The sequence below is a fragment of the Pocillopora verrucosa genome, chromosome 10, assembly GCF_036669915.1.
Source record: "Pocillopora verrucosa isolate sample1 chromosome 10, ASM3666991v2, whole genome shotgun sequence".
NCBI classification, from domain to species: Eukaryota; Metazoa; Cnidaria; class Anthozoa; order Scleractinia; family Pocilloporidae; genus Pocillopora; species Pocillopora verrucosa.
The window spans coordinates 14,221,431-14,236,966 of NC_089321.1; the positions used below are offsets into that span (position 1 = coordinate 14,221,431).

The window sequence follows — 15,536 nt, forward strand, 5'->3', positions numbered from 1 at the left end:
AATTTCCTGACTTTGCCTTTGCTGCTCGTGTCAAGTCGTTGTAAGTAAAGTTGTTTTTGCAAAAGGTTTTTTTATTTGTCTCTTTTCCCTGCTTTTACTCGTTTTCCTAACGAATCACGCTCTCTCCTCAGAGACTTATCTGACGGGTACATCAAGAAGATAAGAAAGGAAAGTTTGAAGGCATTCGAGAATTTGCAATATTTGTGAGTAATGTGGAAGAAAATCTTAGATCAATTTTTACCTTGGTCGTTCACTTTTTCTCGCGCTTCAGGTTACCTTCGCTCTGATTAGCTTTTGTAATTACTTTGGATTTGGTCTTAAAACATACAGCACTCAAAATGAAAAGCGCTCTTACCTGGAATAAATAGAGCGCATTTCAATTGAGAAAGTGAGTGTTCTGAAACCAAAACCAACTTTGACACAACGAAAGAGACATCACAAAGGGCCAATGCACATAACATAAAATCAAGTAAACTGACTAAAGCGCGGAAAAAAGCGAGCTACATCTGATTGGTTGAGAGAGGAACGCGAGTTTTGAAGGCCAATCGCGGGGCCAAGCGCGGCAAAATCTGGGTGCGCATCCTCTAATGATGACTTGGCTTTTAACTGAATCATTTACGTTTTATCGAAGGAACCAGAAAGTATGAGACGCCGACAACAAAAATTTAAGTCAACATTGAGACTATTGACGGATCGTTCTGATATGAAACACCGAAAAAAAAACCGTAAACCGAACTTAACGCTCAAAGCATGCAGCTAACAATATTAAGACTTGGATCCATGACAAGTTATGCATAAGCTGCAGTCGAGTTGGTCCAGCGCACGGGGAGAGGGGGGATGGGAAGAAAAGGCAAGAGGGAGAGATGGGGGAAAGGGACTGTGGCCATTTAGGTTGTGAGTAGTCCCCCCTTTTCGCCGAGGTCTGTCTAGCGAGACAAAAAAATCAGCGTAAAAAAATGATCAAATTAAAATGAATGGGATTGAGGTGCACGAAAAGAAGTCGTGCGTCTTGCTCCCAGAATTCCGCACAGCGCGCAGACATTAATTTTGCCAAGATTTTTTTGATCGCCTGGCGGACTTCGGTGAAAAGGAGGGGCTGCTTTCAATAACGCAGTGATCGCGAAGATCTTTTTTGGGAGCACTTTGCATCAAGGGTTTTTTTTCTTCATTAAATCAGTCATCGGTACCCTGTCATTAAGAACGACTTCCTGTGTATATATTTATCGATTTTCTTCACTTTGCAAATCTTTCCAAAATCAGGCCAATCTGAGCTGTACACTAATATAGCTGCATGCATCTATGTGAAATGGTGTAAATTACAAATCAGGATGTTTCAATGTGCGATGTTTCATTTACAACTTTCAGGGATTTAAGAGGAAACGAACTGAAAGATGTTGAACGGGGTTTATTCAGTGAGATGGGGACGATAAGGAGATTGTGAGTATTTTAAAAGTAAATAAATAAATTTAGGGAAGGGAAGCGCACGAAAAGTAGAGTCACTACTTTGCGCGCGTCTCACTCTCTGACCCAGAGTCCTGCGCGGCGCGTATACGTTTACGTAAGTTTTTTTCGTTACCCAAATTTTTGCAGACTTAACCTTCGATTTCGAAACAATGGAACTGCCCGTAGTCTTTTAGCAAACCAAAGAGTTCTGCTCAATATTGGTTTGCATTGGTAAAAATGTGTGTGTGCGAATGGCAAACCAGCATATATTAATTATGAATTTGTCTTACGGGTGGATTTTTTATAAGTGATATTTGCAAAATTATGTTTGCGCGCCGTTCGGAACTCTGGAAGTGAGGCGCACGAAAAGTGGAGCAAACCCCTTTTTCTTTCTCTTTTTCTTTTTTTTTTTTTTCACTATTTTTTTTTAATTCGCGCGATGGACTCCTCTGAAAAGGAAGGAGCTTGCAGCTCATCTTTGATATTAATCGGGGTTTAGCTCTTGTCACCTGGCATTTTAGATGACAGAATTTGCAACCCTATCAGTTGGCTTAAAATGAATGACTTTCCTTGTAGGTACATTGACAAAAATCCTTGGTCATGTAACACATCTTCTCTGGAAGTCCTGCAAAATGAGTTGATTGATCTCATTGAAAAAAATCGACATCTTGACAACTTTGATGGAGGAAAAATAAAATGTTTTGGTCCACCAGAAATGAAAGGAAAGAAGCCTCTTTACTACAGAAACAGTAAGAATAAAAAACCCTACTCATAACTAAAATAAAATGATCTTAATAAGTGGTACTTTGACCTCAGATGACAAATTATGGGTTTTTAATTAGGATGACTCTCGCCTTAATGAATGCACAACACAGTTATTAACTGTTCTTCCAAGTTCAAGACATTTACCCTGAACATATTTTGCCCAGATCAAGACCCATCTTCATCTGTGTGTATACTGGATCAGTTGATCAAATTATCGATTGTTATAATTATTGACTTTGCCATACTCACAAAGAAATTTTAAGTCTGAATTCAAGTTTTAAATTTATGGTTAAAGAAAACAGAATAACACATATTATTGTATAGTCCTACTATCAGAGAATTAAAAAGATAAGTGTCACAAAAAGAGAAAAATTTTCTTCCTATGAAAACAATGCAGAACAAAGACATGTTCGTGTTAATCTTTATAGAGCAGTCCAGGACCAAATTGGACAAAATGAATGACTCAATTGCATATTTGCTGTTCTCCGAGTATATAATCTATAACTATAATCTGTGTATACAATGGATGTAATATTTCACAATGGTTCTCTCTTTTCCTCTACAGCAACAGCAGCTCAGGTTCGCTTTTTAATTCACAGTTCTAAAGCCAACTCAGGCTCATCATCCCCTGCAGTTGTGATAATTCTTATGGTAATCATGGTGTTACTTTTAATAGCAGTGGTCTTTTCTATCATGAAAATATATGGGGAAAAACTTGTTGACATGATCACGTAAGTGAAACATTTTATTATTTGCTAACATTTTTCTTATAGCTCTTGACCAGTCAATTGACAATGCATAGAGAGGTTTCAAAGTGTAGTACTGGATTTCTGCATTGCATTCCCTCAAAAGTAAGCTTTTAACCCCTTAACTCCCAAATCAAATTTGTAATTCTCCTTACTGTCAACCATACAATTCTTATAATGTTAGTTCAGAGAATTTAGTATTGGATCAACTTATCCACAAATTGATATTTTTCTTTATTCTCATCACTTATCTGGTTGATATTGTATTAACATTGTAAGGAGAAATTCTTTCTTGGTCACTCATGGGAGTTAAAGGGTTAAAAGTGTACTGTATATGCCAGTTTCTAAGTGACTTTTTTAAAGATAACCCATGAGACAGTCCATGCGTAGAAAACCTCCAAGCATTTTCCAAACTGCTCAAAAGTGTGCTATGACACTCACAAGTAACCAAGTAACCCACGAAAATGAATTTTCTGAGAATAATAAAAAAATTGTATGAACTGCCAGCGATTTCATGATTGTCACTTCTGATGATATGATAGGTTTTCAATTTGCATAAGCCTGCATCTTGTGCAATTGCAAAATCGTCATATGGATTATAAGCAATATTAGCAATGAGCACCCTTAAGTAAGTCATGGAAAGTTTTTTGGCTTGTATAAAGTTTTGAATGCAATGGTCTCGAAACTCTCCAACTAGAGCCTTACTCGTTTGGATAGGACTTTAATGAATCCACAAATTGCCAGTATTATATAATAGTTCCTTCTCAAGGCTTTTGGGCTATGAGACATTTGGAAAGGTATAAAGAAGCTGTCACTTTAAGCTTTGGTATTTAGTAAGAATCACTGTGTTTCTTTTTAGGGAGTTTTGGGAACGTGGTTCCACAGACGATGAAATGGACAAAATGGAAGCTGGAAAGTTAGAGACCAAAACTCTTTTGACAGAGAGTATGAAAAAGAGAAGACGCAAGTCCAGAGCAATCCCTGAAGCAAACACCAGCACCTCAAGTTCTGATGAGGATGAGAATGCAAAACAGACCAGACATACTGAGAGACCCAAACCCAAAAAAAAGAAACCACGACCGCAATCGGGAGGGTTTACCAGTGAGGATGGTAGCAGTGGAGAATATCAGACAGGTCTGCCTACTGTGGTTAATCCCACCAAGGAATGGAAGCAAAAATCTGGTGGGTTTTATGAGGATAGCTTTGACACAGATGAGAGTGGCCACTCTACAGTTGTTGACCTGGAAGATTATCTCAAGGACAAACTGAAGGAACAAAGGCGGCAATCATGTGGGTTTACCAAAGGAGAAACCAGCATTGCTGCAAATGAGAGTACTCTTTCTACTTTGTTTGGTTTGGAGAATTACCTGAAGGAAAAGATGAAGGAGGAGAAAGGACAGCTTTGTGACCTTGAGGAAGCAAACAGCAGCATTGAAGAGGACTGGAAGTTTACCACTGTTGAACTTTACCTGGATTAAACTTTACTGATACACAAGCTTGTTTGTTTTAACCTAATAACTGTATTTAACCTTTTTTTCCTTTTATACTTTTGTATTTCAAGATTTACTACATCAGCACTATTTAAATCTACAAAGCTGCAAAAAATGTTACTCTGTGTTTCTTTAAGACAAATAAATGAGTGGCACCATTGAATAGCCCTTACAAATGTTTTTTTTGTATTTTTTTATCTTTTTATTTCTAATATACCTCTTTGCCACCATATTTAACCCTTTCACCCCCAGATTTCGTTGGTAATTTCCTGTTCTGTCTGCCATACAATTCTTATAATATTAGTTGAGAGAATTTGATAATGGATCAACTTATAATCCCTTAACCCTTTAACCCCTAAGAGTGACTAAAATCTAATTTCTCTTATCATCATCACTACTGAATCACACTTGAATGTCATGAGAATAAAGGAAATGATCAACAACTAAAGGAACTCTTGATTGTGAAACAAATTCTCCTTGTCAGCACCTTATCAAATGTACAGAGAACCGTATGGAGAATATGAATACTGATGTTAGGGTGTAAAGGGTTAATTGATATATTTCCGTATTCCCATCACTTGCCTGCATGATATTGTATTGATGTTGTAAAGAGTAATTCTGTTTTGATCACTGATGGGAGTTAAAGGATTAGCGGTAACAGAATGCAATCTCCATTCATAACTCAGTTTCATGAGCAGGCAAAACTTTGAAATTTAACAAAATTCAAACCCCAGAAGTAATGTTTTGCCTGCTGTGGGTTAGAAAATGAATTCTAAATTCCTGTTCTTAATGGATTAAAAATTGATATTACTTTCAATTGATAATCCTATGTCCTGTCTTCAGCACTGTGTGAAAGATTCATTGCAGTAAAACTGGCCAGCAAAGAATGAACTTCATCAACCTGCAAGGAGTATCCAGTAAGAGTTGTGAGATGAAACATCTCCATAAAAAAGTATCAGCGACACTGTGGCCCAATGTTTTTCTTATGCCCTGATCAATTCAAAGCTTCAACATTCCCCCCTTGGCAACCCATGAACATTTGACTGCTCCCTGTGCTCCAAACCTGTCCCTGATCTTGCCTTTTACAAAAGGGTTGATGATTAAATCAAACAATTATTATTGGACAATTGAACTCTGGTGGTGTAGTCTTATCATCCAGGTAAAAGTAATGCTGAAATAGACTCACGAGTGATTGTTACTGACATTTTGATAACCTGATCTTGACTCTGTTAATGACTTTTACTCAAGTTGTTGATTAAAACACAATCACGATCACTGACAACACTCTTTTTTAGAAGTAACCTCACACTAACAAAAGGCAACATACTCAAATCAACATGGCAACTGCAACATGAATGTGGTAAAGTCAAAAATGATGATAGAAACTCCTTTAACACCACACAACATGTCTTAATTGGCACAAAAAAAAAAAAGGAAATAAATGCATCCAGCTATACTCAACCATTGCTACAATTTTACAAACCTCTTCTGTAGTGGTAGAATCTCCGAGCATGGTACAAAGTTGATCCAGTGTTTCTTCTGCCTTTGTATTTCCAAGTCTTGACATGTATGCCTTGATCATCTCTATAACTTGCTTCACTTCCTCACAATAAATTGATGGCTTTCCTCTGATGTTCTGATTACCATAAAGAATTCTTAACCTGGAGTTTGCAAGGTCAAGTGGAGTTTTTCCACTGAAGTCAGAAGCATTGACGTCACTCCCTGCTTGTAGTAGGAGGGTCACTATTTTAACCTGATTTGTACAAGCAGCCAGATGAAGAGGTGTATTTCCATTAAGATCTTTTGCATTTGGATTAGCTCCATTTTCAAGTAGAACCTTTAGGGTTTGAGCATTTCCTTGTGCTGCAGCAAAATGAAGAGCAGTTCTATGTTTTGAGTCAGCACCAGACACATTTACACCCTTGTTGATCAGCTCAAACAATGTGCTTGTATCAGATTTTTGTACTGAGTCTCTAAGTTTCCTCTCTGCCAAATGATCATGTCCCATCGGTGAAACCTTAACAGTAGCATGTGTTCGAAATTTTGTTCTAGACGGCAGTAGTTTCTTGGAAAACTGCTGACCATGCCCAAGTAATGTTTGATGTGAGTAGCTGTGTGCCAGACTTGGAGGCAGTGTATTGTTCACTACAAAGTTAGAAGGAATGTTTGAAGAGGACCAGTTGATTTTAAAAGCTGTTGAACTCTTGTCATCAAGTACATCTTCCTTTTCCATATTTAGAACAATGAAATTAGGATTCTCAACACTTCAGAGTCAACTGGATACTTCTAAGCAAGTTGTGCACCTTCAAGGAAGAGAATTGTATATCAGATTAAGACCAATTTAAAATACTGATGCAATAATACCCCAACAGATATTATTTAATCATGCCATTAGGGAGTATAATAATCTATATTATCCTGATTTAAGGAAAGAAGCATTCATTTACATATTCTTAAATATGTGCACTGAGAATAACCTCTTGCCAATTTTGTTTCAGCCCTTTGTTTGTGTAAATAGCAGTGACTTGGGTTACCCTGACAACCACTTCTTTTCATTCTTTGAGACTGGATAAAGGTTGAAGGAAAAACAAATTATTGGTCCACTCTATCCCTTTCCATATATCTCCAGGTGTAACTGCACAGCCACCTTATTTGGCACTCCTAATTCTCTCATTAGGCAAGCTTCTTGGCTCCACAGACTATTACTACCATCATCATCATTATTTTCATTATTTTAATGGCTCATTACTATATATGATCATCATGTTTTAAATGCAGTCGTCAACTTAAGTGAAAGCAGACACAGGCCAAACCAGTGTGAAGTTTACTTAGCTAAAAAGCTGTAACTAATCTAACTAGGCACTGGGGTATTCAAAGTTACTGACAGGTGACCCCTTTCCATGAAAATCCTTGTTTTTGTTTCAGAAAATAACTAAATGGTCGGTAGTAAAATGCGTTAAATGTATATTTCATCTTTAAGAAAACAAATAAATAAAATTCAAGTTTACTTTTACCACAACTTTGAATCTCATAACGGTGCGTTTTATCAACGATAAAGGTCATCAACTACTTCTCGTTTTCCACAAATTTATGTGTGAACATTTGGTAGGAGTACACTGAAGAAACTGCTCTGAAAGCGAATCTGATGATGTCATTTTTCTGTTTTACAGAAGGAAATTAACCTCCTTGCAATGCATTATTCTGGAAATAAATTAATTGAATTGTTCAATGACAGCGGTACCGAAAAGTTTCTCACCATTCGATCGATTGAAGAAGTGACATATTCAACAAGATAGATGTGACTATCTACACGTGGAAGGTTTCATAAATGAGTGGAAAAAGCCAACTTTCACTCACCTTTATTCACCAAATTTTCATGCTCGTGACAAAGACTTCTAGCGTGACAAAAGCAAATCAAGTAACGCAAAGAGTAAAAGAACACCCAATCGCCTTCACTTTTTAAATCACTAAAAAGATTAACAATGGTATTACCAAAAGAGCAGCCAGACACAGAGTGGCGTTGTTCCGACTCGATATCGCGGGTTCTTATCGGAATATGATTGCTTCAGCACTTTCATGAAAAGTATTAAAATTGGACGAGGAGGGCATGGGAAAGATTGATTGAAAAAGAAAAACTAGGACAGCGGTAGTTTGTGGTGTAATCGTAATATATTGTCTCTGTAATGTTCCAGGCACACATGTGGGTCTCAGAGAGTAGTTGGATTTCTATATGTATTGTTTATATCCATGTTCCAATAGTGGTGCAGACTTTAAGTCAATGTATAAAAGAAAATGATTGCAAATGTTCGACTGATGAAGGAACTATTGATTTGTCGAAGTTGTCTCTTCCCTCTAGCAGCGCACCCAGGTATGGCAACTGATGTTATCCATGATGGTTCAAAATTAACTAGAAACGTAGATTGACCCATCGTACGCGATTTTTTTTTATAATATCTGTGTTCTTGAATAATATCATATGCATAAAAAGTTATCATTGATGTTGTTTACGTTTGGAGATTTACAGAATTTTTAAGTCGAGAGAGGGCATTTTCCCTTGTTGTCATGGGAAGCCTCGCGGAACGAACGTTCGTTGCATTGCTTTGGTTAAGAGTGATTAAAAGGAAAGAGGGTTGTGATACTTCTCCGAATTATTTATTTTGCTCTTTTCAGCTCTTTGTGTTGCTCTACATAGGAATATTCTTATCACTGATGAAAACCTGAAAATATGGCAGTTTGTGGGGGCGTTCCAATTTTACATTCTCACCTCCCCTAGCGATTTTTTTTTTCGAAAGAGGTTCGTAACTCTTCTTCAACGAAGCTTACAACTTGAATCCTTAGGTTTTTGTTTTTTTCGGAAGGCATCCTAAGAATTTATTTTCATTTTATTTTTCAGAGGGCACCTAGCTACCAAAAAAGAATTGATAGCTAGGATTCATGTCATCCTTGGTCGGGTTGGGGGTAGGGGCTATGTATACGTACTTGATGGCATGCAAGAAATTGAAAAGATCAGGTTATTTGGTTGCATAATGGTGAAAGCAATGAGGTCTTTTACTGTGAGAGTGCTAGGTAGAGGGGGAATATAGTAAGTGGCAGTCAATATCTTATAATGCTTGATTAGCAATGTAAATACTGTGATTTAAAGGAAATTCTTTTTCTCATAGGTTTAAGGATGTTGCTATTAAAGGTGCTGATGGTATGACAGTTTCTTGGAATCCCTGTAACAAGTGGACCAAATCTTCATCTCCAAGTACCCAATACAAGGATTGTAAAAACATAGCTGTAAGTCAGCCACAGTGTTTATGTTGGATTTGGCATCATGTGGTTGTCATGTATGGTAATAACACCAGCCATAAATACTGGCATTGTTTGATTACCAATGCTCTAGAATCATGTTGTTTGTTGATCCCTATGCCAGCTGTATCCTCAAATATAACATGATGTCAGGGCTGGGATTTTGAATGAAGCTATCCATGTGAGACATATTCATGAAGAATTCAAAACAGAACTACCGGTACCAGTAACACCTGGACCATTTAGGCACTTAGGAATATCCAACTAAACACCACAACTGACAGAGGCTTGTTTTGGGACCAGACAGTTTATTAAATATATATATATCCTGCATACATAAAACACTAGACTATTATATGAAAGGTATTTGATGGCAACACTTAAGCAACAGTTCATTTCATAAAAAAAAATCAAAACTGTCTGTGGTGTGGGTGAGAAGGAAGCTAAAATTTTCTTAGAGGCTAGAAATGAACTTGTTGCTTGCTTGCTTGATTGCCAATAACATGTGCACAAATACCTAAATGGTACTATACTAAAGTAATCTTGTAACTAGAACGCATTAGTGTAGTGCATAGCCATTTGCTCTATCCAAGTCTTATGACTTATTTGCTGAACAAATTGCTTAATCTAGGAAAAAACTAATATGTCGACTGCCTGCATCCAGTCCAGACCTCTTAGTTGTGAACGTCTAGATTTATATTTATCGAGATATTCACAACACTGTTTACTGCCTCAGCCTGAAATAGCAGATCTGCTAAGATCCTAACTCATTACACAACCTGGTGCTGTAGACAACTCTAGAAGTTTGTCAGAAATTTAAATGGCTATATGGAATCTTCAAACTCTAAGTAGGCCTGCAGCTAAGTGGTCTATGTCCTATGACCCAAGGCACATGCCTTGCAACCAATACATAACCTCATAGATGGCAGCCTGTGATCCCTACACTTGTAGCCAGCAGCTTTAAGTCATTAGTTCAATTCACACCTTAGCAGCCCAGAAATTAGTGGCTTAAAGCCTACTGCATGGTTAACATGTTTAAATAAAGGCCACCAAATTCAAATAAAGATCACCATTGTCCAGAGTACATGTTTTCATGGTGGAACCCTATAACTTAGCAGACATAACTCATCAAACAATGCCAGTCATCTAGTCTTCATTCATGTCATGAAGTAAATATGATTTATTAATAAGAAGCATAGAAGCCTGTAAATATTCATCTTGTTTCAAAGGCAACTCTAATCTTTTCTGAGGTATATAAGTGATCAAATGGGCCTCAGGGGGTGAGGAAAGTTGGTGTGAAGTAGGCTTTGAGCTTCAGGTTGGCCACATGTGGGTGGGTACTGGGCCATGAAACTGCCTAAACTCTGTCCAGGTGCTATCTTGAATTGACAACTGAAGAAACTGACAAAAGTTTGTTAAGTCAAAGGCTACCTGCTGCCTGTAGATATGTACAACCCAGTTGGAGAATTGCAAATATATTTTTAAGAAACCTATCATGGAATTTCATTGTTAGGTTTGCTGTACAGTGGCAGCAACTTCTCCTGAGGATTTTGATACTGGTGAACAAGAGACTGCAGAATTTAACTTAACAGCAGGGAAATGTGTTTTATCATTTACAGGAAAGTTTTTTCTTGGAACAAAAGCAAGGTATTTTGAACTGACTTTAATATGATGAAATACTGCAGCTACTATAGAAGTGAAATAATTTTTTTCGCTAAAAGGCTTGGTTATTGTAGAGTCTCTTCCTTGCCATTATTCTTAGACTCTAAACATGTCTGCATGTTAGTTAGCTGGTTATCCTGCCAACAGAGCCTTAGTCCTGTATGTAGCAGCTAAGAATACCTACTAAAATTCTCCCAGGATGGGATGGTAGTCCATCCATAGGTCACCCTCTAACATTTTGTTGGGCATTCTTGATGTATTTTGCAAGTACTCATTCATGCTCCTTGGTAAAGAGAGGCATTGTGAGAGTTAACCCTTTAACTCCCAAGATCTCATTAGTAATTCTCCTTACTGTCTGCCATATAGTTCTTGTGATGTTAGTTTTTAGAATTTCATATTGGATCAACTTATAGTCCCCTAACTGATATTTTTCTTCATTCTCATCACTTGTCTGCTTGATATTGTATTGATATTTTTTTTAAGGAGAAATTCTGTCTTAGTCACTCATGGGAGTTAAAGGGTTAAATGTCTTGCCCAAGAACACAGCATGATGATGTGGTCAGGTCTTGTGATGGGAGATTACAACACAGAGTCCAGGGCTCTAACTGCTAGGTTGTGGCATCCTGGATACTCTCATCTACTACACCTATTTTTTTGCTATTTTACATCAAAATATAATGACTCTGAGTTTGTTGGTAAAGCTAAAGGGGTTGTTTCCTTACAGCAGGTTTTGAAAAGAAAGAGAGGAAAATACTTCTACACAGTATGTTAAGAAATAATTACAAATTTGACAAATGAAAACTTGTATCTATCATAATAACTCCTTTGCTTTTTGTTAGCCCTAAAACCTTCATCACTTTGCAATGTGATTCAGCTGAAGAGGGCCGGCTGGAGTCTGTTGGTCCCCCAGAGAAAGTGGATGATTCTGCTCATTTTGTAAGTTAAGTGCAGTGAAATTTGCTTCAATCCTTTAACCTCAAAAAGTGACAGATGTCTAATTTGTCCTCATAGTATCACTCTAAAATCAAATGTAGAGGTCATGAAAATTATGAAAAATGATCACCATTATAATAAGCTCCTGCTTATCAAACGAATTCTCCTTATAAAGAGGCATTCAGGGTTTAATGTTCACCCACAGAAGGTCAAGTTTTAAAGCCCTTACCACTTTGGTTGCCATAGCAAATAGAAAAAATAAGTTTTGTGGGCTAAATTTGTAGGAGTTGTCCCGAATTTGGTGACTTGTATTTGCTGACTTGTATTTGCTGACTTGTATTTGCTGACTTGTATTTGCTGACTTGTATTTGCAGACATGTAGCGATCTGTTCCATTTTTATTACCAAGTGTTTATACTTCAAACATTTTCAGACAATGCTGCCATAAAATGTGAATCCTTTGCACTTCTGCCAACATCAGTATGCATATTCTTCACACTGTTCTCTTTACATTTCCAAGGGTGCTGCTAAGGGGAATTTGTTCAGCAATTAAGAACTTCTTCGGTTGGTGATCATTTCCTATATTCTCGTAACCTTTACATGTGATTCAGTGGTAATATTGTAAGGAGAAATTAGATGTTTATCATTCTTACATTCTTAAGGGTTAAAGGGGTAAAGGTTAGTAGAGGTGTAATCTGAATACAGGTTTGTTTTACAGTAAAAAGAAAAGACAGATGCAAGACTTGGCCGGTAAAAGTCACTAACCATTTTTTACTTGCATAATTATTCAAAACTTGCTTTCAAACTTATCTTTTCCAGTCATTCATTCTTCACTCCAAGTATGCCTGTCCCAGAAAATCAGGTTTGAGTACAGGAAGTGTCTTAATCATAATGTAAGTAGAATTGGGTAGCAATTGAAATATGTTTGTCAATTATGGGTAACTCATATTCACAGCTTTTCATCACCTTCAGGTAGACAGGTAAATACTGCACAAAGAAAATTACTCAGCTAAATGGCAAATGCTGGGATTTTTTATTTCACTTGATCCTGGGATGGACCAAATTCAATCTACACTCTCACAGATTCTTCCATCTTTGCAAAGCTGTAGAAATTAATAGACACCTGTTTTAGGTACCTCTTTGGATTTAGAATGCAGTCAGCTGTTTGGTTTCTGAAGTTTAATTCCATTCCATGATTTTTTTCTTGTTTGTTTGTTTGTTTTTTCAGTTTTGGATCCTTACTTCTAGTGTACATTGTAGCTGGAGTTCTTTTCAATAAGTTTCATCGGGGAGCCTCTGGAAAAGAGGTCATTCCTAATGTCAACTTCTGGATGGACTTTCCATTGCTTGTGAAGGTGTGTGGCATGACTGCAAGAGGGCTTGCTTTGAAGTATTGCAAAATATCAGAAAAATTATATTCTATCATCTTTTAATAGTTTTTGTGTTGTCAAATGTCCACTTTTTCAGATATCTGGATTAATTGGACAATCATACCATGAGTAGGGGGGGCAGGGGGACATTATGCTTGTGGCTGATAGAGTGGTCCTCCTACAGAACACAGCTGAGCAGAGGTGTTTTAAAGAAGCCTGCATTTACATTTCCTCTTGCAATTTGCATGAATTATTGTAAAACTGACCATGTTGTCTTGGCAATAGCCATGCATAGTATTTTAAGCCCATAATAAGGATTTTTCATACTTGATTCTAAACTGTGATTTTTTATTATGGAAACTCACATATTTTTCTCTGTTATAGGATGGTGTAGAATTTTCATACCAATTTTGTAAGAAGACTTGTGGACGAAAACGAAGCTCGTATGAAGAAATATGAATCAATCAGCCTGGTGCTGGAGTAAATTTGGCTTGAAAAAATTTCCCTTACAAAAGTACTTTTCAGAGATTGAGTATTTCTGATTGGTACCTGTTAGAATATATACTTTGATTTTGGTAGAATTACTTATTGAAATATTTGATAGATAGTTATTTTATAATCAAATTACCAGGTAACTAATGTATGCATCCAACTTGTGTTGGATTCAAGGTGACTTCTCATGCCTGCTATGTGGGTGATCTGAATGCACTTGAACAATAGATTGTGAAGAACATGTGATTCATTTGAGGAAAAAATAAATTACAACATTTCTAAGAAACTAATGGATTACTAAAGAGCTAATTCAAAATGCAAATAGACAAAACTTACAAATATTCCCATGTTTAACTGAAGCAAACAGGAGATCATCCAAAAGAAGAAAATATTGCTGGCAGGAACTAAACAAGTAGTGTCAACATTAAGACACCTGGTGATTGAGGAAAACCTCAAGAATATTTGACCTTGAAACGTGATTGCCCAATGGGGTAGCACAATGTTACATACGTGTTACAGAACAAATCCATGTCACACATATCTTAAAAATAACCCAAAGAATAAATCAGGAAAATGTCACATATGAATCTAACAACTATTTTATTAATTTTATCATTATTTTTAACAATGTGGAAGAGTTGCATCATCATCATTATCATCTCCCAAGTTGAAGAGATGCTGACTTTATATACATTGTCATTGTTATTAAAGATGTTGAAAAAAATCTTTATTTTCAAGATATAATTATATTTAATGCTATTATGCTTTGTTGAATAAAAATGAACTTTTTTGAATGTTAGAATGTGCTGTGATGTACCCCCCCCCATACCCCCCCACCCCCCGTAACAAAATGCTTGTTTCTTGCATGTGGTAGGTCTTGAATGGACTTGAGGTTTTGATTGGTCCAAAATTCTTTTGTATGGACTTGTCTCATGATTGGCTGAAAACCTTGGGTGGTCTTGAAAGACTGGACAGTCCTTATCTTTTATTTATGTATTAATTTTTTGTGGTTACCTAACTGGGTCGTTTTTTCATTTGATAAAGGACCTATTGGACTCCAGAGAACAATAATACTCTCAGTTTATTTAGTAGTATATTTTATTAGTTAGAGCGCAAGTATGTTTGCACCAAATATAGTGGAAGAGAGAAGATCATGTCGCCGAAAAGAAAATATCTAGCATCCTTTTTCCTAGTGGAACATTTTGACTTCCCACTGCCTTTCTTTCTTTCCGCTCAAAATTTTACTCAGGCCTTCATTGTCACTATATCTTCCCAGTTCCATAAGCTCGTCTATATCGACTGGAGTAAGCATTGCGTGACCGAAGGCCCAGGGATCACGCGAGTGCCGAAGCGTCACGATGACCAGAAATTTTTGGACTACTCAGAACTTCGCAATTGTAAAGACGATACTGAGAAAATAAATTAGAATGGAGTGTTGTGTTTATTAAATCAAAGAGGAATTCTTTAAAAGCTTAAATATAGCAGTGGTAAACATTGATTAGCCTAAATTATAGAAAGCACGATTCGGTTAAGACAAATCGTCTTTGTTCACAAGATTCAAAAGTATTGCAAAATACCTTTCACGCTATCAGTGAACTTTGTTCACAGAATGTTAGGACCTCAACCAGTATTTTTTTATATTTGGTAGGATCTTTTTCGCAATGATTTTCGGCCCATAATAACTATGATTGTTTATAAGTTTTCCAATAAATGTAGTACAATTACGATAGCTGAAAATTAGAGTAAGAATGTTTGATCGTCTTAGGAGAAAGTGTTCGTATAATGGCGGGAAAGTACCTTCACGTGATGGCGGCTAAATTCAACCAATCACAACTCGCAGGTGCA

At 36.8% G+C, this 15,536-nt stretch overlaps 3 protein-coding genes across 4 annotated transcripts; 2 read left to right on the forward strand and 1 right to left on the reverse strand.

Moving 5' to 3' along the window:
* Positions 1-1,999: 1,999 nt before the first annotated feature.
* LOC131784496 (uncharacterized) lies at positions 2,000-4,444 on the forward strand. The gene is made up of 3 exons (XM_059101307.2): positions 2,000-2,192; positions 2,774-2,939; positions 3,814-4,444. Exons 1-3 carry the CDS (start codon positions 2,000-2,002, stop codon positions 4,430-4,432), a joined length of 978 nt encoding a protein of 325 aa, XP_058957290.2. The 3' UTR covers positions 4,433-4,444.
* A 7-nt stretch (positions 4,445-4,451) lies between these two features.
* LOC131784457 (ankyrin repeat domain-containing protein 54) lies at positions 4,452-8,015 on the reverse strand. 2 transcript variants are annotated; one of them, XM_059101264.2, is made up of 3 exons: positions 7,802-8,015; positions 5,928-6,747; positions 4,452-5,345 (listed from the first exon to the last, which is right to left on the reverse strand). In XM_059101264.2, exons 2-3 carry the CDS (start codon positions 6,675-6,677, stop codon positions 5,271-5,273), a joined length of 825 nt encoding a protein of 274 aa, XP_058957247.2. In that variant the 5' UTR covers positions 6,678-6,747; positions 7,802-8,015; the 3' UTR covers positions 4,452-5,270. The 2 variants fall into 2 exon arrangements, with proteins under 2 accessions (XP_058957247.2, XP_066029790.1); XM_066173693.1 differs by lacking the exon at positions 7,802-8,015 and adding an exon at positions 7,453-7,570.
* A 115-nt stretch (positions 8,016-8,130) lies between these two features.
* On the forward strand, positions 8,131-14,468 carry LOC131784458 (uncharacterized). The gene is made up of 7 exons (XM_059101265.2): positions 8,131-8,312; positions 9,106-9,223; positions 10,749-10,882; positions 11,737-11,833; positions 12,649-12,722; positions 13,058-13,184; positions 13,584-14,468. Exons 1-7 carry the CDS (start codon positions 8,143-8,145, stop codon positions 13,656-13,658), a joined length of 795 nt encoding a protein of 264 aa, XP_058957248.2. The 5' UTR covers positions 8,131-8,142; the 3' UTR covers positions 13,659-14,468.
* The last annotated feature ends 1,068 nt before the right edge of the window (positions 14,469-15,536 follow it).